General features: G+C 39.0%; 1 protein-coding gene across 6 annotated transcripts in view; it reads left to right on the forward strand.

Moving 5' to 3' along the window:
• Positions 1 to 202: 202 nt before the first annotated feature.
• GPAM (glycerol-3-phosphate acyltransferase, mitochondrial) overlaps positions 203 to 26,333 on the forward strand; it is a 50,050-nt gene continuing 23,919 nt past the window's right edge. For 2 of the 6 annotated variants that reach the window (XM_061636013.1, XM_061636018.1), the window contains exons 1-14: positions 525 to 727; positions 3,743 to 3,873; positions 5,873 to 5,995; positions 6,226 to 6,299; positions 9,326 to 9,439; positions 10,180 to 10,329; positions 10,910 to 11,006; positions 12,670 to 12,806; positions 14,714 to 14,813; positions 17,125 to 17,337; positions 17,737 to 17,850; positions 21,980 to 22,065; positions 23,666 to 23,781; positions 24,984 to 25,054. In XM_061636013.1, coding sequence (XP_061491997.1) covers positions 3,772 to 3,873; positions 5,873 to 5,995; positions 6,226 to 6,299; positions 9,326 to 9,439; positions 10,180 to 10,329; positions 10,910 to 11,006; positions 12,670 to 12,806; positions 14,714 to 14,813; positions 17,125 to 17,337; positions 17,737 to 17,850; positions 21,980 to 22,065; positions 23,666 to 23,781; positions 24,984 to 25,054 — 1,497 coding nt within the window. In that variant the 5' untranslated portion in view covers positions 525 to 727; positions 3,743 to 3,771. Of the gene's footprint in view, positions 237 to 282; positions 304 to 524; positions 814 to 3,742; positions 3,874 to 5,872; positions 5,996 to 6,225; positions 6,300 to 9,325; positions 9,440 to 10,179; positions 10,330 to 10,909; positions 11,007 to 12,669; positions 12,807 to 14,713; positions 14,814 to 17,124; positions 17,338 to 17,736; positions 17,851 to 21,979; positions 22,066 to 23,665; positions 23,782 to 24,983; positions 25,055 to 26,333 lie in introns of those variants that run through there. The other 4 variants (XM_061636017.1, XM_061636016.1, XM_061636015.1 and 1 more) reach the window with 4 other exon arrangements.

A 26,333-nucleotide genomic window follows, 5' to 3' on the forward strand; every position in this document is an offset into this window, starting at 1 on the left:
AGATGGCCAATATGGTGCTCTCCAAATTCAACTTCCATCAGCCCCAGCCAGTATGGCCAATGGTCAGGGATGATGGGAGCTGTAGTTCAACAACATATGGAGGGCGCCACGTTGGCTACCCCTGGCCTAAAGAGACAGAGAAGGCGGGGTTAGTGAAGAGGCAGTGGCTACTGCTCGTGGCTTATGTCTAAGCAGCATCACAGGCCCAGTCTTCCTCGTCTCGGTGCCCACAGAAGGTGAGCCAGAAGGATTAGCAGCCTGGGCTTTCTCTTGGCTACATTCTGCTAGAGACAGCGCTCACAGGTGCGGGCCTGCAGGGGGAATTTCCAAAGGGGCTTCCAAGCTATGGGGTGAGGAGATCGTTGCCCCCACTTTTCCCCCAGTCTCTGTTGCAGGATAGAAGAGACTGCTATTTACTCTTTAGCGTCTGGTGTCCTTACCAGCAACAGCTCTCGATTTCCGCTAAAAATAACAGGCCTAAAAAAAAAAAAAGCAACGCCTGCTTACGGCGGCCAGGAGCAGCCGGACACACCTTCCGTCTCTAACGCTAGTCCCGGCAAGGAGAGGAGGGACGGCGTGTCCTCTGCTCCATGGCGACGGGCGCTCAGGAAATCGCGTCAGCATCCGCTGGTGCCGCTTGAGCGAGGGCAAGTTCAGTCACTCAGCCTGCTTGCCGGCAAGTCTCAGCTCCGCGGCCGGCTCAGAAGCATTGGGCCGTCGCCTGCAGGTACGGCTCCGGAAGGTGTGTGGACGGGTCTGTCCTTGGCGGGAGTCCTGCCGTTCCGGGAGCGGAGTGTTGAAGGGCGCTGCAGGGTAAAGAGTGGAGGATGCGCGCCTGACTTGGAGCAAGGCTGCGGTCTGGGATGTTGGTTGGTGCGCGCGTGTTGGGGTTGGGCGATTTCGGGGTTTCGGTGGCTTCTGATTGAAGACAAGACCTCGCAGAAAGTGACAAACCAGCAGCACGTCCTGTCATCCTGTGCTCTGTGCATTGCAGGGCCATGATAACTATGACAATAAAAGAAAAACAGCCCCACCTGGATATATTATTCACTTGACAAAGGAACTCTACATTTTAGTGAAATAAGGAGCTGATGGCGAGCATGAGCCTAGCCTGGGCCCTTGGGAGCTATGCTAGTGATTCAGCACGGGGAGGACTGCATGGGAGTTGGTGCAGGGATTTGTGAAGGTGTGAGCCCTGGGCTCCTACTGGGAGGAAGAGAGGGATATACATTTAATAGATAGATAGATGCCTGGGAAGCCCGGGCAGTGAGAGTGCTGGAAAGAGCTTTATGGCGGTGCTGCAAAACATTTCTTCCGTACTCCTAGCTGAGCTCATAAGAAGACTAGGAGGATATCATTAAGGGACTTCTAACAAAATATATCATTTGCTTCTAGTGCTGGCAAATAAAAAGTTCATGCAAAATCCTAGCAGGTTGAGACCACTTCGCATCTTGCATCTCTGTGTTTTTCTGTTGATCTTTTTGTCTTGAAGATGGAAGTGGATGGGAACTCTTAAAGCATTCTTTCAGCTGTGAGAACCAAGCTAGTGTGGACTAAGATTCAGAATAGATCCTGGAAGGAAACCCAGCTTCCTTTTTAACATGGACTGCTTCTCCATCTCCTCTTTTCTTTTGACCCTAAGGATGTACGCCATTGGTGTACTTAAGTAACCCTGTGTGAAAGTCCTTTCCATCAACCTGCCAACTTGGCTTACATTCATGCAGTTTCCCTGGTGACTACATAGCTTGAGTGAAATCCCTTGGCAGTTTCTGCTACACAGCGACATTCAACACCTGATACTGAAGTCTGGCAGTTGTACTTTATTTATAGCCAAGCTTTTGACCCTGCTGTGTATCTTTACATTACACTGTTTCAAATTAGGCTAAAGTTTTAACTGCCTATAATTTATGAGAGCAAGTTCTGAAAGAGAAATCTTTTCTTTCTATAGAGGTCATTTGAAATTGAATGTGCACTCAATTCCTATGCTTGTTTACTTGGGAGTAAGTCACTGTGAGATCAGTGAGTCCTAGATGTACATAGGAATATAGCTTTAGATCTCTCTTCATTACCATGGAATCTCCTAATAATAGTGGTTGCTGGATTCTAGCGTATCTGTTTCAATGCTTGTAACTTGATCTTGTGCTGTCACTTTTCTGATTATTACCCATTTTAAATAAACTAAAGAGAGAGAAATGACCTAATTCATTTGCAGAATTATATAATTGGATAAAGACCCAAAGACTTCATTGTATATGAAGTAAAATTCTATTTGAATTCTTTGGAAACTTTGTGCAGAGTGGATGTGTAGAATAAATATGTTGATTCTATGGCTAGTTGTCTAGAGTAGACACAGAGGAACTCTGCAAATGTGTGATGTAGACTTCATTACTGCAATGCTTGGAGACACAGAATTGAATCTTTTTGATGATTCAATCTTGTATCCTGATTTGGTAATATAAACTTTAAATCTGTTGTTGTTGTTTTACTTTGGTAAATTGATGGAAGATCTATTAGGTCCTCTCTATTTGTATGCCCAGATTTTGAGAATCAAGTTTTGGAGTGTGTTTGGGAAAAAATGAGTTACACTCACTGTTTCTTTCAAAGGTTTGAATTGCACTGTATTTGGTCAGTATTCTTAACTATAAAGCATACTTTCAACCACACTGAAATTCAAACATATTGGAATTATATACCCTTGGATCATTCTACTTCAGTAAACAATTGGAAACATTGTGTTCACCAGTTTCTTCAATTTGTAGTTCAGGTGTTCACAATCCCCATAAGCATTGCATTTTTTTTAAAGTTTGTTTTTGCAGAATAGTGTATTACATTGTGTATGTTTAACAATATGAAGAAGAAAACAGATTTCAGTGGTGGCATACTAAAATGGCATGCTTTTTGAGTACTGCAGTGCTGAGAATTTCACTTAATGTTCTAGTTTACTAGAAGCTGGAGCAGTTTTGAGTCACATTTTTATTTAGGACCCAAATGTTCTCTCTACACAAACTAGATCTCAATAGGCCTCCATCAGTGTACTTTTGCCATACTAAAGTTGTAATAAACTGGTACTCTGTTTATATCTCTTCTCTGCATTTTTGAGGTCCCTGAAAAATCTTACCAATATGTCTTGGGGGGAAACCTCAAGTTGTTGGGCTTTCTCTCTTCATAACCCCCCCCTTAAAACCACCACTATCATCGCATGATGGGAGAGCCACACTTGTTCATGTATCTGCCCTTTTAGCATATGAATAATGAGGATGGCTGTTTTTTTAAAGGAGCTGAACCCTTCTCTCACTGCACACACTGTTCTGCCCATCCTGGTTTATTTCCTGTGTTGGATCCCGGCTGGGTGTAAACTGTGTATGGCAATGGAGATCTAAATTAGAGAAGGGGGCATGTTTCAGCTTTATTCACCCATATTCACTTCTCTTGTGTAATTTCCACTCCCCTCTTCATATATGAATGGAGCAGACATGAAGGTTATATGTGACTTTCAAAAGGAGAACATGTTAACTGAAAGAGAGGAAGTTATATTGTGTCACAGAACCTAATGTTGACTTAGAAGTGAATCCCAGAATGTGTGCATAGGATTGTAGCTTCATTGAACTAAGAGGAGCAAGCAAGGAGTATTCAGAAAGTAGACCATACTGTCACATATAGTAAAGATTCTTCAGGTGTACTGCAAGAATGGTTAGTTGTGACTGACTCTTCCTTTAAATACCAACTTCCTTTTCATTTCTAGCTCATGATACTGAATTTAAATTGTGTGTCATGGATGATGCCGCTTTGTCTCTTGGAGCAATAGATGTTTCCTATTCATCTTCCTCAGCAGAATGTATTGTCACTAGGTGTAAACACTCCAATGAAGAATGGGTACGTAAAATAGAGTTTTTAGTTTTTCACAAGTTTCTTATTTGCTTAAGTGTAGATTGTTTTTCCAGTGCAAAGTGTGAAAGAAATCATAGCTTATTTCAGAAAAGTAGGAATGAGCCTTAATACATTTATGATGAAGAGTAGTACACTTTCTGCCCCTGTTGATCTCTGTTATGGCTCTTGAAATGTAAAAGGTTCTCTATATGAACAGTTCAGTACAAAACAGGAAAAACTGAGAGTTTAAAAATGAATTAATATATAGAGAGATGGTTTGACATCATAGCCAACTACTTCATGTTCTAAAGAAGATGTCATGTATACAGGGAGAAATATTTCTGGATGGTCTAATGCAGATTAAAATTCATAAAAGAAAAAGTATATTATAGTTTTGGAGTAGGGCTGAGGAGCAGTGAATGGATGTGCCTGGGTGGAGCATAAAGATAATCATGAAGAGGAGGAGGAGATGAGGACTGCGGGGCTAGAAAAATAGGATTACATAGTATTCATGGATGAGGAGCAGCTTGAATCTGTAACTCATGAAGATTTGCAGACATGGTCAGTGATCAGAGAAAAGAGGATTACCTTAGCAGCCGTGTTTGGGTTAAGGTTTCTAGATAAGAAAAACAGGCTGCCATAAATGATACAAGGGACTGTGGGAGAAAACTTCTGGAGTAGTGGAATGTATTGATAGCCGTAGATGTTTCTAGCAAAAAAAGAGAGGGAGGATGGCAAGAAGAGTTAGAACTTATTTCAGTGTTGCAAACAGTCTCTGTTGAATGCATGATATTGTTCACAGTATACAAGGGGATTATTAAAAGGTCTTCATTTTGGTTATTTTAAGAAATCCGGGTGAATTAATATTCAATGTTAATGGTCAATGGGTCAATGATATTCCTGCCTATGTTGAATAATCACTTTCTTTTTCTGGTTAAGCCCTACCTTGTATTTGGTTTACTGAATTTTTTTCCTTCTTAACATCTTTAATTTAGACCCAGTGTGTTCTGATATAGAGCTGTTTATTAACTCTAATCTCGTGTGTTCCACTAATGCTTGTGATTCTTGCTGTATTTAGAGGCCAGTTCTATGCATGTTCCTTCAGAGATAAGGCCATGGGCCTCTTGTGTACGTTTACGCAGGATTTTGTGCATTTCCTCATCACACTATATATATTTTAAAAAACTTGCTCAGTATTGTAACTTTTTTTCCTGAGAATCCATCAGGGAAAAAAATGTGTAGCCTGTATTTTCAAATTAAATATTTAAGGACAAAATTAGCAGCAACCTTAGGTTGCTACAGTTCACATTTTGTTTTCCAATTTTGTTTATTTCTTAAATTTATATCAAGCCCTTCCTGCCAAAAGGAGCTTAGGGCAGCATCTTGCCATCAAGCAATTCCATCTTATTATTAAATGTGCATGCAATAGGTTGCACCTATAGACTTGTAAAATGTTAGGACATTTGGTATCTTTCAAGTGTCTATACTGCTTGCAGTTTGGGGATTTTATAGGCACAGACGTTCTGGCCTTGGATCACAGTGACTTAAAAGATCAATCTTTTTGTTGTATCATGTAACTTGGGCAATCTTCTTTGACTAGATCATCACCTTTCCCTCCGACACTGTGTGCAAAGCTGGTTCATGCCTACCCCAAAATACTTAAAGCTGTTATTGCAGCGAAAGGTGGCTCTACCAAATATTAATGTGTGTGGGTTGAATACTTATGCAAGCAACATGTTTCTGTTTTTTATGTTTTTATGTTTCAGTTCTTAAAACATTTCCAACATAAAACCAATGTCACCTTACAATAATTGATTTTGAGTTTCAGTGTTGTAAAATAAAATATCATACAGAACGAAATTACAATGTACCACTTGTAATTCAGTAATATGAGGTCAGGGGTCTGATTACTTTTGCAAGGCACTGTATATATGGATGCAGAGAAAGGAGTTTAAGGATGTTATTTTTGTGCCATCTTCATGTACTGTGTATTATTATTTTCTAGGGAGAGTGCAATTCTAGGCCTACTGTCTTCCGATCAGCGACTTTGAAATGGAAAGAAACTCTACTGGGCAGGAATAGGCCATTTGTGGGACGCTGTTGCTATGTATGCACTCCCCAAAGCTGGGTAAATTGGATTATTTTGGTAACTAATTGAAACATAATTTCCATGTCATGATATTCAAAACCCTATACGCTCACAGTTTAAATTCATATTCTACCCTTCATAGTATGTTTGTTCTTGGTGTCTTTGTCTTAAAGAAAGGCAGCTTAAAATCTAAACTTTGTGTGGTTCTTAGTAAGCCATGATTGTTAATGGAAGACATATTTTCGGATAAGTTTCTCTCTTACTTTCAGGACAAGTTTTTTAACGCTAGCATCCCTTCTTTGGGCCTTCGAAATGTCATCTATATTAATGAAACACACACACGGTAAGTCATTTTTTTTTTAGTGTAGTTAATATTACTGTTCATAACATAATGGCCCAGTTTGCCTGTCGCATTAAAGCATAGATTAAAACAAGCTATGCTGGTGCACATTGTTCATTCCCATTCAACCAGGGATGGGGAATCTCCTATCTATGGGTTAAATTAGGCCTGCCAGGGATCCTAATTTGCCTGGTGAAGTTGTTTCTACCCCCCCCGACCAGCCATGCCTGCCAGCCCCACACCTGATGCCATATTCTTCTGAGGCTGCAGCCCTATTTGCATAACTGTCCCATTGAGCTTAATGAGGTTGACCTGAATAGGCACGTACAGGATTGCACTATAAATGTTTGTTTAAGAGTCAGCTGTAATGCAACCTTTGCTCTTCGATTAAGTGATATTACAAAGAGCTATTCACTAATAGGCGAAAAACCTTGCAGTTTAAGAACATACCTATAGCTCAGAGGCGCATATTACCAAATTCTTCCAAGCTGCACAGGAAGTGGATTGGACTATGAAAGACCAACCCAAATTGTGTTTGCATTTTGACAAATGTGTAGGGCAGTATAGTATCTCAGAGAGGAGGTCAGGTCTCCTGTTCCCCTGGTGCCTTCACTAGAGTTATCCAATTTCCCTGCTTTTTAAAGTTTGATAGAAATATCTGTGGGCTATAGGTATGTTCTTAAACTGCATGGCTTTTTGCCTAGTAGTGAATCCTATTGTATTCCAAAAGGTCCTCTAACTTTCTAGAGAAGCTCTTCTGGGGGATGGGACAACTAGTGGAATCTGGAAGATTCCTGACTGCTCTAGGGCATTTTCCAGGTAATAATAGTGTTGTTGAGTCTTTAGAGGCCCTATGCTTGGTGCGGGATGGCAATATGAGGAAGGCTATTGCTCCTGAGAGTCTTCTCCAGAGCTGCAGAGCCTACACTGCTCCTTGGTTTACTAAGTAGCTGTGAGGCTACTGGAGTGCTGGTGCCAGAACACCTGCTCCGAAGCTGACCAAACACCTACTAGGTTCGTTCATTATGCCTACCAAGTGGCAGTGAAGGCAGTGTAGCATAACTAATTTGCTATATCTATTATGTCTTCATCCAGAGGAGTTGTTTTGGGTGGTCTGGAGGCTGGTCATACCAGAAACAGACCTCCCTAGAAGCCAGTCTTCTCAGTGGCTGGCTCACCTCTTTTCACTCTGATTGGCTCCAATCAGCACAAAAGGACAAGGACTCTTCTCAGTGACAAACACCCTCCCTTTTCATGCTGATTGGCTCAAACAGAGGAACCTGGCTGGGACCCTGCTCCCAAAAAAATAATGGGTCCATGACCTACCAGTCTCCTGAATGACTACACCCCTGGTAGGCAGCCATTCAAATACTGCCACCGATATAAATTTCACGTTGTGATCTTATGATATGGGATAGATCCCAGTTATACATAAGTACAAACATCATAAATGTGGTAAGGTAGCTGATAAGTACGATCAATGAATGCTTGTAAAGCAGGCAGCTTTTACAATAATTTGTTAAAGGAATCTCATACGTTAAGTCTGTAGAATTCGGGGTTGTGATTCAAAGACAATCGTGAAATTGGAATGCAGAGTGGTGTTTTTTGTTTTTGTTTTTTAAAAAAACACTTTCCTGCTGAACGACAGACACCCATGACATGTCACAAACATCACTGGAAACTTCTCTTAGCATTAAAAGTGGCTTGACATGTGACATAGAGGATTCCAGTTTGAGAAACAGAAATTTAAAGCCATTCTGAGTATACAGAATAGATTTTTGCAGTTCTTCAGATCTTGACCAAGGCATATTAGCCAGCATGCCACTCCAGCAAAAAAGGGTCTCTGTCAGTTTAAGGTCTTACCATGGGTATATTAAGCTTAACAATTTGTCTATTAGCTACATTTTAAGCGAAGAGCTTCTTGATATTTCTAAGAATTTTCTTCATAAATTCAAGGCTCGTGGGTAATGCAGAACAGTGTTTCGAAAAGTCGTTTAGATTCTAGGCCAACTTCTTGTTTTCATTCTTAAAGGAGCCTTAAATGTGGGAACATGTGTGCCTGCGCATGTTATTGGACTTGAGCTCTCATTGGCCCCAGTAAACATGGCCAATGGTCAGGAATGAAGAGAGCTGGAGTCCAGCAACATCTGGAGGCGATAGGTTCCCCACTCCTGGATTCAAGGATATAGAATTGGATCCCATAGTGCCTTGCGTGAGGGGAAAGTCACTTCCATTCATGCAATGTGGCTTCCCTAAATCCTCACCCTTTGCTGCAGCCCCCCTATTCACACTATTCCCAAGCAGATCTGGGGAGACACAGTGGGGACTGTAGCAGGGAGGAGAAGTCGATAACATTCACTGCATGAGCAGAACTCTGCTAGCATTCCTCTGGATTCATCCCATAATCTGAAAGAAATCCGAGATGTTCACATGAAAAACGTGTTTTAACCAGAAAACTCAAAACTTCATAATACGGTCCATTATATTAATTTCCATGAGTACATGATTCTTGTTAAAGTGGAGTGATGTCTATGTTGAGAATTTGTGTTTGCTTGAATTGGCTAGTAGAATGTAGGGCTTTGGGGTTCATATGTAAAGGCATAATCATAAGCATCTGTGGAAAATGTGCAAGCGTACAGGAATAGGCAAATGTGTTGAAGGATATTGAAGGAAATTGTAAGAGAATTTAACAGCTTAATAAGCAAAAGCTTGCATTCATCATTCAAAGGGAATATTGCTTTAACATTTTCTTTTTTATACTCTATGATACTTACACAGTAGAACCAAATTAGTCTAAAGAAAAGTGTTGCCTTTCGCTTTCAGCCTCCCCAATTTCAAATCTATCTTTTTGGATTGACTCCTACTTATTTAATCAACTAAACCTTGATTGATTTACCAATTAAAAGTTGTCATCCTAATTTTAATTGCCTTTGTAGGACATCGTCAGTTCTCATATAGACATGACTGGCAAAATTGAATGCAACATTTCTAATGTTTATGTTTCATTAAATTATTGTGTATTGTTGTAGACACAGAGGGTGGCTTGCCAGACAACTCTGTTATGTTCTTTTTGTCCAAGAACGGGATGTTCATAAGGGTATGTTTGGAAACAATGTGGCAGAAAATGTGCTAAACAGTGAGAGGTAAGAGATTAAAATATTAGGGGTGTGTGTTTGTGTGTTTTGAAAGGTCCAGTATATAGATTATGGTAATTTATTGACTTTCTAAGGAAAAGATAATAGAACTGACACTTTCTATGGCATCCTTCCCTAACCTGGTGACCTACAACTCCCATCAGCCTCTGTCACTATGGCCAATAGTCAGGAATGATTGAATTGAATTGAAACTTTATTTTTACCCCACCCTTTTTCCAAACTGGAACTCAGGGCGGCTTAAAAATAGAACAACATGTAGTTAAAAACATAGAAAAACATACAATTAAAATACAATTAAACTATGCACAACCTTAAAACCGTAAAAGGCACTTAAAAATGATGGAACTTACAGTTTGACAACTATAAGTATCAGGTTGGGGAAGGCTGTTCTTCAGTGACTAGCTACTGTGCTTCAAATGTGGAACACTTCTAAAATGTATTTATTTATTAAATTTATATTAAAATATAAAGGTGTTATACTGATTTATTTTACCTTGTGCATGGGGGGGTTATGTGCTTGAAAGGTGACAACATATTGAAACCTTAATTTAAAAAATACTCATAGGTAAAAATAATTGTGCTAGGATGTTCCTCTGCAGTTTACAGCTAATGGCACAGGGATGTTCTTTTTGCATTTCAGTAACTTTTTTTATAAAATGCATATCTCAAATGCAGGTGAAATGTAGAGCTTATCTTAAGAATCATCTTATTTTATTTGTGACATCTAGAGTGCAGAATGCTCTTATACAGGAGGCTTCAGAAATATCTGCTTTGGGCGGCTCTGGTCAGCCAGACCCCAGGATCATCAGCAAAGTCAAGAAGCAAGCAAAAAAGATTGTGCAAGAAATGGTAGCAAATATCTCTCCTCCTTTAATCAGGTAATGAAACTAGCTTCTGGGAAGCTAGGTTTTTTTTCAGTCTGGGAGTACTGAAATGTAGTCTACATTCACATGCAGATAACTGTTGCCTGTTGCCTCAGATTTCTGCTTCTCTCATCTGTGGTGTAAGCTGAACTCAAAAAACTGGCATTTGTCCTTGAAGAATATAGGTACTGTATATGAATGCGTATTGCTTCATATTCTAATGCAGTAGTGAACATTTCAATGGAGCAATAGAATCTCTTGTCATAATTGAGTTTCTTGTTATCATCCCAAAGTCCTCCTGTGTTTTCAGCTTGGATTTAAACCTCATGCCATATTTACTAAGGCTGCGGCAACTGTTGTCTGACTTTTTAAAAAGTTTGTTTTGTACAGAATTTTTGAGGCAATTTGTTATACTTTCCTTACACTATTGCCGATTTAGTTGTTTATGTTCTATGTTTCTGCTCTAATGTATGTTTACAGGCAGCATGTGTCTGTGTGTATATTTCTGTAAGGTTATATTGGTTCATTCTGCTGAAAACTGCATCTAAAACGTGAATTTTATTATATGGTGGCTCAACGTTTGTTGCCCTTTTAGGTTAACAGGATGGGTGTTGTTGAAATTATTTAACAGCTTTTTCTGGAATATCCAGATTCACAAAGGCCAACTGGAGATGGTGAAAGCAGCAACTGAGGTAATAAAATACCTGATGCAATGTGCAATGCTAGATATATAGATATAAAGATATATTGCAATGTGCAATGCTAGATATATATATATATATATTGGACATAGCACACTGCAAATCATATTGCCATAGTCAGCATGAAATTTGTAGCAGATTATATTGCTAAGTTCAGCAAGGGCTGAATAAGCAGCAGCAAGAGATGACTCATTGCAGTAGGAGCAGAAATGTTGGCAGAAGGAGCTTCCAAAATCAAAATGGCCTTTGGCGAAACCCTCCCCTTCCACAGTTCAGCTAAATAGCAGTTTATCAGGGTTTTTTTAGCGTGAACAACTGAGACATATCATAATTCATATTATCAAGGACTGAAACCTATGGATTGTATCCAGTGCTGTGCCAGCTGGGGCAATGTGACTTTTGTTTCCTCTCCTTCCTCCCCATGTGCCCCAACTCTCCAGAGTTGATTTTGAGGGTGTGTAGGGGTCTGGAGGGGATGGGAGATGAAGTTCCGTTGTACGCATGGAAGTCCACTGAGCCAGTGGAGTTGCAGCTTTGGAAACAGCCCAATGTCTTGGCTGTACCATCTCTTGATAGAATCTCATGACTTAATGTTTTTCACTCAAAAAAAATTATCTTATTCTATCATAAACTATCTTCCTGACACCTAGTTTCCTGTTGGTGTTGTTGCTGATTGTAGTAGCCGGGAGAAGCGTTATGTCATATGATTTTCTCCACTCACAGTCATAAGAGGTACATCCCAGATGCAGGTTTTCAACCTGAGTAGGAAATAGGCTTGTCAGTACTTGTGTGGAACCATCTAGTATTCAATGGCATTGACGTGTTAGACTTTACACTATTTGTCAGACTGAACTGTTTTAAAAAATGTTGTGTCACAACTGATGATAACCTAGATAACTTGAATGGCGTCTGTATTAAAGATAAAAAGATGGTTGCCTATTACAAATAGTACAGTTTGCTGGGGAGATCTGGTCAACATCATTTTATTTCCTCCCCACGCCCATCTCAGTTAGGAGAAATATGAAAGCTAGATGTGTCATTTTTCCATTTCTAGTATTTTTGGGGCTTTACAGGACCCTTTTAACAATTTTGCAGAATAAATCAATCTTAGCAAATGGGAGTTCAGTCTGAAAAGAGTCAATATGGCCCATATCCAATGATATCTAATTATCTGAGTTTACTATGCTTGTTTTGAAAGAAATCAGTTTGGTAGAGCTGTGAAATTGTTTATTAAAATCATCCACTTGGTATCCATAATTTACTATTGTCTATTAATTGTAGGATGATAACAGCTTTAAAAATGCTTCCCTCAACTATGGAGTATTACTTAGGGGGTTTACGTATGATTCTAATTGGTGAAGACCAGACTTTGTACATAACCAGAATTATCTTTTGGGTATTCAACAGCTTTTTAGAAAGCAAGTGCCTGTTCTTTGTAGTTGAAAGTTGGCATTCCTGCTTTGCGCCTCCTGCCCCCTGTGTTGGTAATTCAGATGACTGAGTGAAGAATAAAAAGTGATTTACCTAGCCTGTATGACTTGTCAAAAAATTAGCAAATAATGGAAAAACATGTTTATTTATCAAATGAATAAATACAGTTTTAAAAATAAAATGTTTGGATATTTGTATAATTTCTTTTTTCTTCTTCATACAGTTAAATTTGCCTCTTATCTTTCTACCTGTTCACAAATCTCATATTGACTACCTGCTTCTCACGTTCATTCTTTTCTGCCATAACATCAAAGCGCCATATATTGCAGCAGGGAACAATCTGAATATCCCCATTTTCAGGTAATGCTTTATTAATTTTATTATTTATTTATTTATTTATTGTACTTATATACTGCCCCATAGCCAAAGCTCTCTGGGCGGTTTACAGTAACTAAAAACATTAAAACAAATATACAAATTTAAAAACACATCTTTTAAAAACAATGTAAAACAATGAACACTAAAACAATTTAGTGTATACCTGCATTTTACTGATGTCAGGATTGTTGATTATTGTATCAAAATCCTAGGTAAACTAAACTTCATATGCCAGCAAAGAAATCATACAGTGCCCCTATAGTTCTGTTAATATATCATTTTAATACATGGTGGGCAACCGTTGCAGCAGTTTTATACTGGTAAATGAATCTGATTAAGATGCCAGTTGTAGTCTTATTCTTGCATTCTAATATCATTATTAGCATATAAAAAAGTGTTTCATGTAGAGACTTTATTCCGTGGTAATGTATATGTTGTATCAGTGGCTGACTGTTACGTAAGTTGCAAGCAAACAACTTACATGTGTATACATGTGCCTGCTCATGCACCCATGTAGTTCAGTCAGTGGAGTGTAGATACAGTTTCACATCTGTATGGTTGAGGTATTGCTTTTTAAGAAATATAACCTAGTGGTTAGAACACATTTAATTTTAAAAATATAGATGGTAAAGGAATATCTTATTAGCCTGTTTAGTGATGAAAATGGCGGTTTCCTTGAGGCTTGTAAAAAATGTTAAGTTTTTTTAATCATTATGTATTAGATTATTAAGATTTCTCTGAGTTACGCCTTCAGTTAAGCAAGGTTAAGGGGGAATGAATGGTGGGTGGCTACTTGAGATTGGGTTAGGGTCTGTTATTTATTTAAATGTTTACCTGTCTATATTCTAAAGGCATAAGGTGACCTCCAGACTTACTTATGTTTATATATAATGTTGAAATCTTGCACTCACAATATTCTTGTGTTTTTAATAATGACCACTCCACAGGGCAAATAACTCTTGTCCAGCTGAATTGGTGCAGATCTCTAGTACAAGGCAGTTTTAATAATGATATTGTGGTGTCAAAACTTAACTTAACCTTGAAGAGCAAGTATTATAAAAAATAATTTTTAAACTCTTCTGAAAGTAAAATTGTTTAAAAACATTTGGAGCAAAACCTAAACTGTATTGAATAAACTGATAGATTGGGAGCCATCATAAAATGATTTTTACAAACTTTATCGGTCATAATGTGTGTGCATCACAGAGTTTGTGTTTATATGGTCAACCAACACTTACCAGTGGTGTGTAACAGAATTTAATTTGCAGCCTTCTCATGCAGAAGAAACAATTCAGTTATGTGGTTGTATCACAGTGTGGACATGCAGCCTGTGTTAATGTTACATTTTTACAGAGCAATCTAACTCAGGGGAAGCTGGCATAAGTTGTGCTGGAGCAAGAGAAGCCGGCATAAAGTTCTACCATATCCAGTTTCATTCAAGAGCCTCTCGGTTGGCTAAATGCTGGCTCAGCCAGGAGCTGTGCGCAGGACTGAAAGTAAAAGCCTGCTCTCCTAAATCCCCTTAGAGGGGAGTAAGTAGTCTCCATTGACTTCTATTACAATTGTTTTCTTAGACTGACCTTTTTCCGGGTGTAACTTTTGCCTGAATTGGGACCTGCAGGAGCACTCTGAACATGAGTTGGATGTGGCTTAAGTCCCCTCGCCTTGTGTCCTCTCCTGACATACCCTTTTTCAGGCCTTACACTGGCTTCACTTGTACTAGTCTTGACTGCGCTGGCTGGGTCCCAGCTGAGCAAGTTATGCTGGCATAGCCTGACTGAGCCAGGACCCAACTGGCTCAGCTGGAGATTCACTGCATCCAGTTCCCTACAGCCTGGCATAAATGCATGTTGGTCTTTTACTTAAAATGAATATTTCTTTATCTGTAGCACTTTGATCCACAAGCTTGGAGGTTTTTTTATACGGAGAAAGTTGGATGAAAGGCCTGATGGCCGTAAAGATATTTTGTACAGAACCTTGCTACATGTGGTATGTATCTATTTCTTAACTCAAGGCTTATCTTTGCAAATTATTTGAAAAGATAGGGCGTCATATCAGTTTTAAGGTCCTGCTACTTACTTATAAAGCCCTAAATGACTCTGTTGACCAGCTTGTCTGAAAAACCATTTCCCCTTCCCTGACTAGCAAAGGCATTAAGATCAGCAAATGGAACCTGGCTAGTTCTTCTGTAGTCTGATGATTCAGCTTGTCATAACACAGAGGCGGGCTTTTTCGCTGTTGTGGAATGTCCTCCCTACAGAAATACAAGAGGCACCAGCAATATTGGCATTTTGCTGGCTCTTGAAGGACCCATCTGTTTAGGCAAGAATTCCCTTGAACATGAACTTCTTAATCCAACTACTTTAATGGCTTTTTAACTGTTTGTTATGCTTTTTAATAGGCTTGTTATATATGTTTTTCATGTTTTGATGGTATTGTTCTATTGTGTGTTTTTAATTATGTATTAATTTTATGATTGATTTTATGTTTGTAAATGGCTTATAAGCCATTATGGCATGCAAGTGATATATAAATCAATACAGGTGGGCCCTGCTTATACGGCAGGTTCCGTTCCGGACTGTTGCCGTAAAGCGGAAATTGCCGTAAAGCAGAACCCATTGATGATAATGGGGTGCATCGTGCGAAAATGACATCAGAATGGTGTGCGATGGAAAAAAACCGCCGTAAAAGCGGAACAAGCACCTTAATGCGGGGGCTTTCCCTAATTGGAAGCATTAGTGAATTGCTGTAAAGTGAAGCGCTGTAAAGCGGGGCCCTACAAAGCGGGGCCCTACTGTAATAATATAATCAGGTTTCATTGTGAGATGTGCAGGTCTGCAGTTAGGTTCAAAGATTAAATTGCAAAAAACAGTAGTATTTGAAGCACCTTAATAACTAGAAATATAGTTTTCCTGAAGAGTAAACATGTGCAGTGTAAGATACGATAGATCAGAGATGGGGAACCTCTGGCCCTCCAGATGTTGTTGGTGTCTAACTCCCATCAGCCCCAGCTAGCATGGGCAAAAGTTAGGGATGATGAGAGTTGTGCTCCATCTGAAAGGCTGCAAGTTCCAATATTATTTGGAGAACATTCTTATATCTGCAGTACATGGCAGTGGGGCATCCCCCTGCTAAGAGAAAAAAGATAGGGAACTACTATGTTGTTGTGGTTGTTTTTTGTTTAATTCCCTCCACAATGATGTCTCAAGGTGATGAACAAAATACAATATAAACAGCTAAACAGTTAACAGCACAGAAAATAACAGAAAAAATACAAAGCAGACAAGTTTTACAGAAATTTGTGATGACTTTGGTAGTACTTTTGTGTGACGTATGGATCTCCTGCAAAAACTCTGTACCTCAGATATTAAAACAGTCTTGCACATTTGAATACCCTTACTTGGTATTGCTTTCAGCAAATGTCAAGGACACCTATCACCTTGCAGTATTAGTTATCCGTCTAGGTTTTTGTGTAATTCCAATGAAACTAATGAGATCAGAGCATATGGACTAGAATTATTTTGTGCAGTCCTGGGCTTGTTGCCATCTACTGTACTAGAAATCCTATGTAGGTTCTCCAGGTTTAAAGGGTGTTTAGTTTATACTCTTTCTTCATTCCCTGGAAACAACAAGACTTCTAAGGAAAATGATTAAAAATCTGGTAGTGAGTTTGGATGATTCTATGAAAAAGGGCTTATACCCCTACCTTTTTATTTCAAAAGGAAGCAATTTCTGCATATTTGGGAGATCCCCCAAGTATGCAAAAGTATATTATTTTGTAAAATAAAAATAATATAGATGTTTTACAAACATGGCCTGACACAGACCTGTACTCATTGACTTTGAGAACCAGTAGAACTCTGACAGCTATTGAGCCACAGAATGATGCCAGTGTCATCTGGGAAAATAGCAATTTAAAAAATAGCAGAGGAAGAAACTACCTTGGCTTGAGCTGTTCACAACTTGCAGTAGTTTTTCCATTCCTGTTCTCCAGAAATCCTCTCCACCTCCAAGTAACAAAGCACTTGGGTTCAGAACTGGCTGCCAGCCTGGAGCCTGAGCCCAGTAGAGAAGGTTTCAGGAGGCTGGAAAGATGTGCTTCTCTTCTTCCCCCTCTCCCTTGTGAACCCTGGACAGCACTGCAAGGTTCCTGTTTCAGACTGGAGTGCTGAATACGAGCACTCTTGTTAAGGGCAGGGGATACACTGCCAAATATTGTTGCAGGTCCCCAATTGTTTTATTACTTATGTGAAACCATTCAAAGAGCTTCTGTCTAATTCTGTTGGTCATTCTCTTTCAGCATATCCAAGAGTTGCTTCGACAGCAGCAGTTCTTAGAGATATTCCTGGAGGGCACACGCTCCCGGAGCGGAAAGACATCCTGTGCAAGGGCAGGCCTCTTATCAGTAGTAGTGGACGCTCTGTATTCAAATGCTACTCTGGACATACTTATTATCCCCGTGGGAATATCCTATGATAGAATCATTGAAGGTCACTACAACAGTGAACAGCTGGTAAAAGTGTTTTGAAATGCTATTGTTTGCTTAGCAGATATTCAGATTTACTGTTAGTTATAACCATTTGGGTGATAAAATTGTGTGTCCTTTGACAATAAAATAGTGGCTTGGAAACACAAATTGCATGCCTATCTGAGCAAATGCTTATTTGTAGCAAGTTAAGATATGAGGAAAAACAAAATCTGAATAATTATTTGGCGTAACAAGCATTTTGAATATCCAAATGGATGTCTGCCTAAGAGGAAATGGCGCAGTCAACCATAAATCCTGTATCCTTTTTATGATGGTTGAATTTTTGACCAAAGTTATTTTGAGTATACTTATGTGGCTTAGATTTGTAAAATTGTAAGAAGCTTTTAGATGCAACTGTTAGACATGTTTTTCAATATTTTGCAGGGAAAGCCCAAGAAGAATGAAAGTCTTTGGAGTGTAGCCAGAGGAGTCTTTCGAATGTTGCGGAAAAATTATGGCTGTGTTAGGGTAGATTTTGCTCAACCGTTTTCTTTAAAAGTAAGTTCATATTATATGGACATAATTTTGTATTGTAGAGTTGCACCTATGGTGCAAAAAATTCTTAAGACGATGTCACTAGATAAGGATGAAAAAATTGACTTCATATGAATTTCCATTCAGGCTTAGTCAGCCTTGCCCAGTGGTCTCTTAACTGTGGGATTCTAGTGATGCTTGCCCTGTTTTCTTGCATGCCTTGTGGATTACTTAGTTATTCCACAGCTTTCCTTGACCCACCCCTTTTTTCTTCATTCTGTTTTCTTTGTGCTCTGATCTTTGACCATAAAGTTGTTTCGACAGAGCAGTTTTACTGACCCGCAGGCTCTGTTAAGGTGGGATGTGTGTGGGAAAGGGAAAATATCACTTTCCTCCTGATGTCAGAATATTTTATGTCTTTCCTTCTGACATAGGAGCACAGGAGAGCTCATTTCTGTCCCTCACTTGAAATTTTGTCATGCTTGAGGGAGAGTGGGATGTATGTATGCATATATGTGCAGTACTTTTTTGGTAAAAAATGAGGTGCTGGTGCTGATATCCTGATAAAAGTGCCATGGGTGCCAGGACAAAATAGTTGCCATAGACAGCAAAAAAAGAGATTCCAGTACTCCACACTGGTAAGTATTGTCACAAAAAAGCACTGTATATATGAAAGAGAGGAGGTTAAGAAAAGGATGCATGCACAGGTTCTAAAATAGAATAGTTTGCATTGGATGCCTTTACCCTCCTAGTTTCTGACATGCATCGTAGCTCTGGAAGCTATTAATAACAATAAAGCTGTTTCTACAGTTAAAACAAGATCTACTTATGACTGAAAGTTTACAGCACTTAAGATGTACTAACTCTAATGGTTCCTAGAGAAGATGTCAACAGAGAGGCTGGTAGTATTACCATCTCTGCATTTCTAGTGTTGTGTTAATGGTTGGTTTGCAAACGAGATTCCTAGGGAATTGCACAGTAGCTGTTGGTCTTATTTCTCCACTTCTCACTATAAACTAATTTTGTGTGCATTGTGGAATTGTTCAGAAGTAATGGTGGATTAGATTTCCAAGGGGCTAGTAATAACCACATTAGCATTCCTAAGTGAAAATCAGCAGGATGTTAGTTTGGCCACCTTCTACCTTTGCTACATGTCAGATCTCTTAGGAATGTGTAATCTCTAAGGAATGTATTATGAGCTAAGAAAAATGTTGCTGCCTAGTATGGTTTCAGCTCATACATAGGACATACATAGGACACTTCTAATTATGGTGGCTTCATTTTAGTTCCCAGCAGCTAGTTTTCTATGCATAATTTAACAAGCCAATAGAACATAATTTCCTTTGGTCTCCAGAAATTCAAAATAAGTATATATTGCCTTAATTGCAGTAAAAGTAAAGGTGTCCCCGCACTTACAGTGTGAGTCGTTTCCAACTCTTAGGGTGACGTCTTGCGATGTTTACAAGGCAGACCGTATATATGGGGTGGGTTTGCCAGTTCCTTCCCTGGTCTTTCTTTACCCCCCAGCGTATGCCGGGTACTGATTTTACCGACCACGGATGGATGGAAGGCTGAGTGGACCTCGACCCCTTTTACCAGAGATTCGACTTCCTCCTTTCGTTGGAATCGAACTCCGGCTGAGAGCAGAGCTTCGGCTGCGTTACCGCTACTTACCACTCTGCGACACAGAGGCAGTACCTCCTATCATTTTCACAGGAAGAGCTTTAGGATTTTTCTTTTTGATGAGTATATCTAAGTCAATTTCACTGAAATGGCAAGATCTTACAACGTGAAATATTAATTACCAGTTACATATCTTCATTTTTTTTTAAAAAAATTCTTATAAAGTATACAAAAGTATTCTTATACCTGTATAATTTATTCTGTGTTTCAGACTCTATAAAGTCTTAATTTTGTCACAGCTCCAAAGTATATGCAGAAAATTGGCTTTATCCACACCTCCAGAAACTATAAATATGTTTCAATCTGTGTGTAGTCAAATATAATGGATGATATCTAACCAAGTAGTTTTGCTAGCACAATGATTTCTAGTTATGCAACAGAACTTCATCTCCCTCTTGTCTGCCTGCACACCCCAAATCTGCTCTGGAGGGTTTGGGGAGTCCCCGGAACAGATTTAGGATGTGTGTGCAGATGATAGATCTTCTAAACTATTAGTCCATATCAGATCCACTTATCTACTTATTGCCCCCTTTTTTGTAGTTTTTTTTGCCTTTCAGAGTAGTCTGTAAAACCTTTAAACTGCCTGTAGTCTGGAACCTCTTCTCACAGCTGTCCCAGGCCCAGAATCTTAGACCTGTTTCTCTTGATCACTTGTTACTCTCTCAGTTCTATATTTTGGTTTTCATACTTGGCTAGTTTAATATATTTTGCAATGAGGTTATGGTTGGCATATCAATGAATTGACTGTTTAAATACAGACCAGTTAGTTTACTGTCTCTTTGACTGAGGTCAAATGAATGGCTCCATGAAGCCAAGAATGCCACTGTCTTGGTGGCTGTTTGATACCTGAATTATAGTGGCTGCTTTCCCCCTTGTTATACTACGGTAGTTGAGGACAAAACTTTTCCTGCTAAATACCTGCTATAATAGCAGGCATCTTTGAACAGAAACAGGAACCCACACGGTCATCTGTGTCAATGCTCTCTACCTAAGACTGCTTATGCCCCCTTGTTTGTTGACTCTGCAAATATCCTGTGACAGATTGGACTCAGGTCCAGAAACTGTTTAACTTCTCAAAAGTTAATGTCACTTTTTCACAGTAATGGTTAACTGATTTGGTTTTGTAATTAGGATAAGTTTAAAACCTGTTGATGATTAAAGTGTGTGTATTTATAATAAAGGTTAATGCTTTAAAAATACTTGACCATTATTTGACAATATGATCAGACAGTATTTCAAATGTCCAACCTTAGAAAAAGTTCTAATTTGTGGAGAATAAACTTAGGTAAAGTTATGGAGACTCTTTTTAAAAATACAATAAATTGTCTTGAATGTGTATCTTCATGGTATAAGAACTACAGTGTTGTGAGAACAAATCTAAACAGGCTAGTTAGTAAAGACGGCAATAATAGAGGCATTTTGTTAAAAGTTTTTTTTACATAACTAGTAACACAACCATTCTTTAAAGAATAGAATTGTAGTGTTGTGACAGACGTAGATTACCACAGTACTGTTCTTTCATCTTTTTAAAGAGGTGTGGTTTTGATGTGTGCAATGGTTTACTAGGGAGGCAAACCTAACCATCATTTGGCACACCTTCATAATTACCTTTAGAGAGGTTGTCATTTTATCATGTTGTTGTTTCTAATCAGTCTTTTAATTCATTTATATATTGTATTTATTTGGTTTATATACCTCTTATGTTTCAGCAGAAATCTCCAATAGAAGCATCAGCATAAGAAATACAATACAAATATACATTCAAAACCAAGGAATACTCCTTTTTCTATTAATATTCACATTTAAATAACACAATTAAACATAAATAATAAAGAATTAGCACTATAATGGTTTTGACTACATTTAAAACAGTTCAGAATATTCACACAATAGTGCTTAAAGAGCACTAAAGTTTTTTTTTAAAGTCTTTCTCATGGCCATCACTTTAGCACTTTATTTTTTATCTATCTACAGATTAACTCTCACTTTCTAAGATTTTAAAACTTTTAAAAAAATTGTCAGAGTAATCTCATAATGCTTTAGTACAAATTAAACTGATTTTTAAAAGAGTTAAAAATAATTAAATAGTTACTCAGGTGAATTGTTGCTTTCCCATTCCTTTTTGCGTTCATACTTATTAGTGTAGATGGAACACTAGCTGCGTGTACACACCAAAAATCATTATGTCTCAAAAAGTGTGTAAAAAGTCAATTTCAGTTCTGTTGTGGCTTACAGTGGAACAGTGCTGATTGGGTAATGCTTGGAACCTCCCACATCAGAAAGCACCTAAGAAGTATGCTACATTAATGTTTTAGCTTCTGAAATATTCTAAATGCAATTCAAAAGTTAAACATCTTAGAAAAATTTTCTTTCTCCTAATTTTGAAGACTACATATAATGATGAGTAAGATGGCTGTTGAATGCTGCATTTTGCTGCAAGAAATATATGAACAACTTTGTATATTTACAGGAATATATAGATGGCCAAAGCCAGAAACCTGTGACTATCCCTCTTTCTTTGGAGCAAACTCTCTTACCGGCTGTACTACCTTCAAGGTAGGTCTGAATAGAGGAGTTTTTAGCAGTAATGAACAAGTGTATATTTTAGCTGAACCTTGTGTTTAAAACTACCAATAATTGATCATAAGTTTTTGAAAAGTTATCTTGTAGGCTCTGCTGAACTGTGTCGTTGAATTTAAGCAAATCATTACAACATTTAGTGGTCTGATTCACATGTCATGCTAAGGCTTACTACAAACAAACCACAAGCTGTCTCACAAACAACGGAAAAGCCATAGCTTATTTCATTAAATCTTGGTTGGTTCCCCACCACCACCACAGTCCCCTCTTCACTGCCCACCTAGTATCCGAAGCACCTTTGTAGAGTTCTAGCACTGGCTTCTCCTCAGTGCATCACCAGCCCCCTTGTCATTGGCAGCCTGCACAAACCATTTGGGAGATGGTAGAGCTCTGGTTTTTCCCTCCAAGACTCAACCCTGGGGCTAATGTGTTCCTCCCACTGGAGTAATGGAAAGGATTTAAAAAAAAAAGCAAAAAAAAAGCAGAAGGGGGAAAAAACCATAGAAAGCCACCTCCACCTGCTCTGGCCTCTCCTAGCCAACAGGGCACTGGATGTGGTATCTCCCATGACCATACAATTCCTTTCTTACAGTATCAATCCTAGAATGTCTACTTGGAAGTAGGTCCTATGGGGCTTATTTCTAGGTAAGTGTGTATAGGACTGTAGCCTTAGAGTTGTAGCCAACAAAGTTGTCCCATTAGTGCAAGGACTTCCACCTACACACTTCCTCTTCCTCTCCCATTTGTTCTGGGGGGCTCCTCCAACTCTCTGAAGCAGTTGAGGGAAACAAACGAGAGGCAGTTCTGTTGCACAGGAGTAAGTCCTTGTACTAATGGGACAACTCTGTTGGAGACCACTCCAAGACATAAATCTTCAGTAATTCATGCCTGTGAAGTACTTGCTTATAATAAGCATAGTTGACGGGCGGAAAGCTTCCTTCTTGCTTTGCAACACTTCTTGCAGCAGTATGTTTTGCCTGTTAAAAGGCTGAAAGGTTTGTGAGGAATTGCTGGTATAAGAGAAAAGTTTTAAAAATAGAATAATCAATACAGTATATGTGTAAATAAGTTCTGATGCGGAACTGGCACTTTAGGATACAAAGGATGGCCTTAACACTGTGTCACGATGCCATTGCATTGTGATACAATCTTGGAGCTGGTGTGGGAGTTTCTCGGCTAAGATGCTATGGCTTAATTATGCAAGCAGTTGTAGGGAGAATCCACCAAGCCCATATGTGTGTGATGACTGGGAGACAGCTAGCAGCAGACAATAATGGTCATATCCTGTGGTTTTGGTTTTATATATCGAAACTTCTTGGAGGTCAAAGCAACTTATGTGTGGTTTTCTAAGCCGTTTCCTTTCAAGGCAGCTTACAGACATGGTCTCAAGCAGTTGAATGACATGGGGAATTGTAGCCTACCACCAAAAAAAGGGAGACGTCATTGCTGAAATATTTTGGTGCATTGCTTCAATGGGATGTAATAATCTTAGAATTTTAAGCAATGGCTTAAAGTTAAAATTAGAATTTTAAGTAATGGCTTACATAAATCACCTTTATATGTTTACTTTGTTCAGGCCTGATTATGTGGTAGAAGAAGGTACAGGAGCTGCACTTCCTGATTCCAGGGATTTGTCCTGTGAGCCATCGAGGAGACAGTTAATAGCTAACTTGGCAGAGCACATAATGTACAGTAAGTATTCTCTGCCTCCCTTATACTTTTATATGGCACAACAGTCCTGTTTGAAAAAAGTATGTTTTATCTTTCTTTGTTTTGAAGGATCTCATTCTGAATGAACCTCTTAGTGAGACTTTCGCCTGCCTTTATTGTATTTTTATGTCCTGGTGGTCTCCCTTTTGCTATAGAAGCTCAGTGTCCTCTGTTTTGCATCTGCAGTTTTTGAATATAGGTAATGTGACATACCTGGTTGTGTGAACACCATATCTGAGTTACTTGTGAATGGGCAATGTGTAAATAGAGCAATCATGGAGATATTTATCTACTTAAGATACCATTTTTATTGGAGTGTATTCATACAAAGTAAAGTATACTTACTGTACTATACAAAGAGATTCCTGAAATATAAACAAAGGGAACATAAAACATCTTGGTTAGCCAAATGTGTGAGTTTAAAATACTAAGTAAGTTTTTCACATTAATTCTGTAGTGATCCAATCCAGTTTTTTTAAACCCTAATTGTTGTTCCGCCTGATGACTGAGCATTTGAAATAGCAGTTTCTACAAGTGCCCCCAGTGAAGCTTTTACCAGTGTGGAAAGGCGCTATTTCACTTGCCAAGAAAACATCTTGGCATTAGTAGAGCCAGTTGTGTGTAACAGGGTTAGTGAACCTGTGACCCAGCCTTTAGCCTAATTTCATATAGGGTGAGGGAGCCTAGAGGGAGGACAGAAAGGGAAAATTAGGGAGATCTGGAACAGAGTGAGAGGAGGGGAAAATTGGGTGGGGGAGCCTTCTGCAAGTGATTATATCAGACCTGACAAGAGCAATCTGATCATCAGAGATTGGCCCACAGGGAGGAAGGTGGGGGAGAGAAGAGGGTGACAGAGAAAGGGGGTGCTCATATCCAATTTGGGATCTGGCCCTGGCCACCACCATCGTGCAGCCTCCAACAGATTAGCCCCAAGCAATTGTGGCCCTTGACAAAGAAAATGTTCCTACATGGACTCTAAAACAGCTAAGTCACCGTTGACGTAAGTTTGCTTTCTTTCTGACCACGGTTTAGTCTTGTGAACTGTGCTGTTGAAAATGTGAAGTCTTTCAATATAAAATGATATTCATAGTTCATTGGCAGCTAACATTTTGTTCCAGTTGTCTTGTGTTTCAGTTGCATGACAAAGCACCGGCATAGCTTTATTTTATTTTGTTTGCTTTTAGCTGCTAACAAGTCATGTGCTGTGATGTCAACACACATTGTTGCCTGTCTGCTGCTCTACCGACACAGGCAGGTAAGGCTGCTGAGCTTCTGCATTCATGAAAATTTCTCTGAGATGAAAGCTTTCAAAATGGCAGTGATGCTTAGTGTATTGTGTACTCTTGTGATCTATGTTGTACCCTATTCATTTCTTGGTTTTGAGATGTTGAATCACGTACCCAAATCACATGTAAACTGGCTAGCTATTAGCTTGTTGATCCCATTCTGTTGTTTGAACATTCTGACTTGTTCATGTTTATCTGTTGAAGATCGAACTTGTTCTAGTAGTTACTGGATGCCAGCAGTTCTAGTACATATATACTGCATGAAAGTCAGGAAATAAGAATTGACACAATATCGATATAGAAGCAGTAAAGCTACATTATAGTGAGAATAAAGCCCTATTCAGGCATTTGCCTGAGAGCTAAAATAATGTACAGTTAGTTGGGGATTTGCATCCAAGCTCCCCCACAATATGCACAGGCTCCTCTTTAGATCTTCATGGGGTTAGAAACTTCAGGGTTAGCAGAAAGGTATGGAGAAAGTTTCAAATGTCTGCATAAAGTGTTCAACAGAGGGCGATCAGAAATCTGTAGACCTTCACAATAAACATGCAAAGTTCTGTAGAGGAGCCTGCATGCCCAGGGAAGTTGGAGGGGCTTTCATGTGCATTGCACCCCTGTCCATAGTTTTAGCTCTTAAAGGTTCAGGCGGATACCTGAACAGGACTCAGGCTTTTTTTGTGTTACTCTGGTTTCCTTTGTTTATGGGAAAACAGGAATACTTTTGGCCTGGTTCGAACAAACATTTTTTGTTGTTAATAGAGGGAACTAATCATGTGACATACATTATCCTCTTTTCACTTTGATATATCAAGAACATTTTTTGGATATGGGTTTTTCAGACATATCTAAACAAGCCTCTTGTGTCACCATAGCAGTAGTTTCTATGGAACCAAGGTTTTAAGATTTTAATCTGGCCTTCTTGTCCTGCTATCTTGCATAGTGCAACATTCCCTTTAAGCTGCTCTTCCTTCATTTCCTTAAACACTGTGAGGGAGAATGCAGTGCATGTTCAGGCCCAATAACTGAGTGTTTAGGTGAACCGATGGTAAGAAGCAATTTCCATAGGAGTAAATGCTGTTTGGATCCTTTTGGACTTCACAAAAGGCCATCTTACCAGCATTTGAAAACGACATTCATAACATTATGTGGCTCATACTTTTATGGTGCAGCAAGCAACTACTGTATTGCTCTTGTGGAGGCCAGTATGCAATAAGTAAAAGTTGTTCATGATTTATTCAGTGCAGTAGT

Source organism: Rhineura floridana, chromosome 7, assembly GCF_030035675.1.
Source record: "Rhineura floridana isolate rRhiFlo1 chromosome 7, rRhiFlo1.hap2, whole genome shotgun sequence".
Classification (NCBI taxonomy): domain Eukaryota; kingdom Metazoa; phylum Chordata; class Lepidosauria; order Squamata; family Rhineuridae; genus Rhineura; species Rhineura floridana.